Consider the following 5456-nt stretch of genomic DNA (forward strand, 5'->3'; position numbering starts at 1 on the left):
TTTTAAAATAAAATTAAGTAATATCAGGCCAATTTTAATGTAATTATTTTGCACAAACTATACATAATAATTCGTAATTTAAAGTAAAAACGAACACTCAATTGTCTATTTTTGCAGTTTTACTTTTCAGATGAATTGTAACGTTCTTCACTATTATTTTTCCTATAATAATTAAAATCTAGCTCTAATTTTTTAAAAGCTTGTGTCATAGAAATTGAAGTTCTTGAGAATTAATACATTAAAATTCAACACTGCAAAATATCTTGATATAACATTGCAAAAAGGATCACAATACTATGTAAAAAATCTCGTACAGGTTGTGCACTTTTTTTTTAAATTCACTTTATCTAAAGAATCCTACATGCTGACAGAACATGACGATATCACATCGAGGAACTTACCGATACTGGAGAATGACTCGGAATGTGCCAGGTTGAGTCTTGTTGGATTGTCTATTAGCTGACTCTTTACAACTTGGTTATCTACATTAGAAAGTGTCTCTACTTCAATGACCAAGCTGCTGTCGCAGGTAGGACATTTGATTTTTGTACCTAAAAAACCATCATTTTCACTCAATCCTCTCCAAAAATATAGTACCTCATCATAAACCGTAAAACAAACCTGTCATCGATTTAATAGCAAATGCCACATATAATTCCGGATCTTGTGAGAATTGTGTCGAACATTTCATGCACTTGAAAATCTTGAGTAGTATTGGCCGCATCTCAATTTGCTCGCTAATTGTTGTTACAATTTTCTAAAAAAGTATTATATTGTAAAGTATTATATTGTAAACTCCAAAATCGTATTTAAATGTTTCTTAGTACCTTTGCATCATCTAGTTGTGCAAAATATCGCCTACTCTCCTTATCTTTCCTAGTAGTGTCAAAAATAATGTCAACTGTGGGTGGATCACTTCTACCTAAGACGCAAGACAATAAGGAATTTGTTGACCAACAAAATTTTATTTTTCCAGTAATTGCATCTCTTTCTTTAATATCTCTGCAAATATTACCACAAAAGTTTTATCTTAATAATAACATATTAAAAAAATGTACATATTTAATTGAAAATTACTTTCGACAATCTGCCATTTTTGCTTTTTCTTATAAATAATTAAAAAAGTTTGAATCTAATGCAATTCTAATTATGTTATAATTGTTTGCAGTGAAATAATAACTTACTCAGAAGTTATTACCAGAAAGACATTTTCCATCTCATTCTCATTGTTCCTTTTCTGAACGATATATAAGTCTCCAGCCTCTATAATAAAAAAAATATCAACTTGTGCGCGATGTTAATATATTATTTAATGCATTATGCGTAAATTTTACCTTCATTAGGATCGTATACAATCATAGAAGCAGTGCATATCTTCGGAAGATCATCCAAGGTCTTATTTTGAGGAAGTTCTTTATCATCTTCTATGTATTCTGCAATTTCTTGCGATTCATTAGATTTTTCGTTATCCATTGCGTAAATCAGAGTATCGTGAAGAGACGATGATGTATTAATATTAGCCAAAGTCCTTATTTTAGATATTTGCGATTCTGGAGATTCTGGTGAAGCAGGATGAAGACCCATAATGTGCTGGACAGAAGTTCCTGCGTGACTGCTCAACCAATTATTTTCGCCAAATTTTTCTCGTAGATCTAAGATACGTTTCTTTATTTCCAAATAATCCTTTGATAACTCTGAAACAATGAATAAGTTAATATAGAATATTGCAAGAAAGATACATCATTCTATCACCAGTTATTATATACAGTATTGTTCCATTTTATTAAACCAATTTATTAGACATAATACGCCTTTCACTCTACTGTATATATGTTATTTATTTAAAAAATCTTACCTAAATGAGAAGACGATGCCACTACATCAGGCAATTTCTTAAATTCTCTTCTTTCCTGATCGATTTCATCAATAATTGCTTCTTTGACATTTAGTCTTCTTTTACTCCTTGTTACACTTTTTTCTAGATTCTCAGATAACAATATTGTTCGATGATTTAATCTGTCTTGGTCAAATTCATTTGTATCAGCATATACAGATATTGAGCTGGTCAGAGATGTAGATTGATTCGTAGGTATTGCAAAGATTCGATTTTCTGCGACTAGCATTTTTTCCGCATTCGAGAGCGACAGATGATCTAAAACAAACTATAAAAATTTATTCAGATCTGTGTCATGTAAATGTATTAGCAATGCTATTTCGCATTTAACAATTTTCAATATTACACAGGGATACCTTGCTATCTGACAAACTCGAATGTAAATATTTAATGGTCAAAATTCGATGTTTTGGATGATATGATAAAGGATTTCCTTCCAAAGATAACCACAACAAGGTAGACATCTTTTGCAGTGGCAAGAGAACCAAATGCTCCATTAAACAATTAAAAGACAAGTCTAATTCTGTCAAACATTCTAAGCCTTGAAGACCTATTGCACAAATTGATAATGATAACAATAGATGATAATAATTGCTTAAATTATATAATCACACGCGTTTATTAATAAATTTGAAAGTTATATTTAAATATAGCAAGAAAATAACTTTAAATTTGGAAATTAAATAAAAAGAGTTATTAGTGCATAGAAAACAACCAACCGCTTAAATTTTCGATATAATTGTTTTTCAAAACCAATACTTGTAACGAATGTAATACTGTCTTATTAAATATAGGTATTTGTTCTAATTTATTGTAACCTAGATTCACATATCTCAAGTTTGATAAATAGGATATTTCTTTGGCATCCATTATCATATTATGACTCAAATCCAATATCTGAAGCCAAGGTACCAATTCTAATGATTCATCTAGATATTTGAGAGCGTTATGAGGCAACACCAAATGTCTCAAGGATGCCCATACAAAACCGATTCCAGCATCACCTCCGCATTCAGCTGTAGATATAGCAATATAAGACAATACCATAACTAATTTCAATGTAATAATTATATAGGCAGAAAATTGTAATTTCTTTTTATATATGTCACATCAATAATTTTATAGAATTTAATAGAATTTTTTTTTGCATATTTGTTTGTTAAAAGTTATATTGTTATTTTATTTTATGATATCCTATATATAATTGAGTTATTACACAAAATATATATAAAATATTATCTTTTAAAGATATTATTTTTACAAAGAAAAAAATACAGATAGGGCGACTGTAAGCTATACTTTGTGACAATACATAATACAATATAATATATAAATATTACCTAATAATTGATAAATTGTGGATATCCCTTTCCTGCCGGTACACACAATACTTTCCAACTGACCTCTGACACTCTGTAGACCCTTCAATAATTCAACAGATACCTCTTTCAGTTCTAAATACTTTAAATGTCTAAATTTGGAGATGTCAATGGTAACTTTGATGTCAGATGAACAATGTATTACTTTCAAACCTATAGTCTTTTGCACAAAATCGTGTAGGAACTTTACATCACGAAATATATCTATCTTGGAGCTGTTACACACGTGAAATGAAGAATTCAAATCTTCAGATTCTGATATAATCAGTGAAAATGCTTCATTGAGATTGTGTAGCAGTTTCGTCGACAAGGAAAGCTTGCTGGAGGCACTCAAGATCTTGTCACCATTCTGGCGAAGAAGTCTCACCAGTTCCATTATTTCTGGCATATTAATGTCTTGCGAGTGACTCATTATTGATACTTATTTATTCACTCTATTATTGACTAATAGTTTTTTATACTGTATTATCTAACAGACCAATTCGCTTTTCCAAAGAAAACACTTCACCATTCATGTTTAACTAAAATGGCAATATAATGCATCATTAAAATGTTATACAAGAATAAAATGTTATACAAGAATAAAATGTTATACAAGACTTATTGACTTTAATGTTTTATTTATATATACAAAAAAAATGAAAAATTTAAAGTTAGCAAGAGAAAAGAATAATGCGATCAATAAATTTTATTGGATAAATGTTTGTTCATTTTAGAAGAGGATGCAAACGCAAAAATAAATCGTTCGGTTTCTCCTTTTACGAAAAAAGAAAATGAAATTTGAAGAGCTAAAATTATTTTATTTGGCACTGTGTGTAAACCACATAAATGTTACGAGTATGACAGATATTCTAACCTTGAAAAATATTACTTTTAAATTAAAATAAACACAATTCCTTTGCGGGATTGAAGGCACTAGATACAAAAAAAAAATATTTTTTTAAATAACAGATTATTTTTTCCACACAGTTCCGATTTGAACTTTCCAAACTTTGTTTTTCGGACAAAGAGATATTGAATGTGAGCGAGTAAAATATTTATTAAAATTTCTAATAAAATAGAAATTGTCGATGTAACACAAACCAATAACAATTAAGACATTTAGCAACATTTACAATACTTAATGCGCAATATATTATCAAACAATAATATCAAAGATCAAGCATATACGCAATAACCATAGACTTGATACATATGTAATGATGGGCGAATAACAAGTTCTTCTGATATCGAAGAACTTCTCTTTTGCGCCGGCGTAAGAGTATATTCACATAAATTTGCATAGTCGCATAAACGTATGCATAAAGAAAATTATCCAATCGCATTTCTCTTATAAAGCTGTAAAATGTGATTGGATAATTTTCTTTATGCATACGATTATGCGGCTATGCAAATTTGTGTGGATATAACTTAATTTGTAATTTATATCAGTTTGTCGCTTGATATTCATAGATAGATATTCTATTTTCTGTGGCTGAGCTAGTGTACGCTTTTGGAACTTAAAGTGAGATAAATATATGTTTTGTAGCTGATTGCTACATATAATGAATGTAAGTAATGAATGGCACTCGATTTAACAAGTAACAATGTTTATTATATAGCAAATACAATATCTTATCGCGAGGTTGTAAAGTGATGATGTCGTGTACGAGGACGATTCCAGAAGGAATAATAATGTTCTCGAAGGAAGCTCGTTCCTTAGAACATATATAGTACACATGGAATGCTCATTGCCTATACCGCCAATACATTGAGCTGAAACCAAGATAGATGCGAGAGAGAAAGGTATAGTGAAACTAAAATTCGTAATGCACATGCTCAGTTCCGTCAATCCATTCTGCTATTCCGCATTTCGGTTACCTAACTATAATTTCGAATGGAACGACGTAATGAATGGAACCACGTGACGAAATTGAGCATGCGCATTGAGAATTTTAGTTTTACTATACCTTTCTCTCTCGCACCTATCTTCAGCTTGAGTGTCCTATTAGCGTTTCATGTGTATATATTCTAACACATGGATCAATAAGTCCCGAGACTAACAATGAAAACATTTTTTTTGCAAAATTTTTTTTTATTCATCAACATAATCACCTTTTAGGGTGATACAATGGTTCCAACGCTTTTCTAATTTTTCAATACCATGTTTATAAAAAAATTTATCTTTCGCTTCAAAATAAGTT

The 5456-nt window shown here is 30.0% G+C and overlaps 1 protein-coding gene across 2 annotated transcripts in view; it reads right to left on the reverse strand.

Annotated features, from left to right (window-relative positions):
• The window catches only part of LOC108746442 (serine/threonine-protein kinase 11-interacting protein), a 7885-nt gene extending 4056 nt beyond the window's left edge, over positions 1–3829 (reverse strand). For both annotated transcript variants that reach the window (XM_018483225.1, XM_018483224.1), the window contains exons 1-9: positions 3235–3829; positions 2614–2910; positions 2251–2444; positions 1856–2162; positions 1335–1694; positions 1185–1263; positions 828–1002; positions 622–757; positions 402–551 (exon numbers count right to left, since the gene is read on the reverse strand). In XM_018483225.1, the coding sequence (XP_018338727.1) occupies positions 402–551; positions 622–757; positions 828–1002; positions 1185–1263; positions 1335–1694; positions 1856–2162; positions 2251–2444; positions 2614–2910; positions 3235–3685 (2149 nt within the window). In that variant the 5' untranslated portion in view covers positions 3686–3829. The remainder of the gene's footprint in view (positions 1–401; positions 552–621; positions 758–827; positions 1003–1184; positions 1264–1334; positions 1695–1855; positions 2163–2250; positions 2445–2613; positions 2911–3234) is intronic.
• Positions 3830–5456: the final 1627 nt, after the last annotated feature.

This window comes from Trachymyrmex septentrionalis, unplaced genomic scaffold (assembly GCF_001594115.1).
Source record: "Trachymyrmex septentrionalis isolate Tsep2-gDNA-1 unplaced genomic scaffold, Tsep1.0 scaffold170, whole genome shotgun sequence".
Classification (NCBI taxonomy): Eukaryota; Metazoa; Arthropoda; class Insecta; order Hymenoptera; family Formicidae; genus Trachymyrmex; species Trachymyrmex septentrionalis.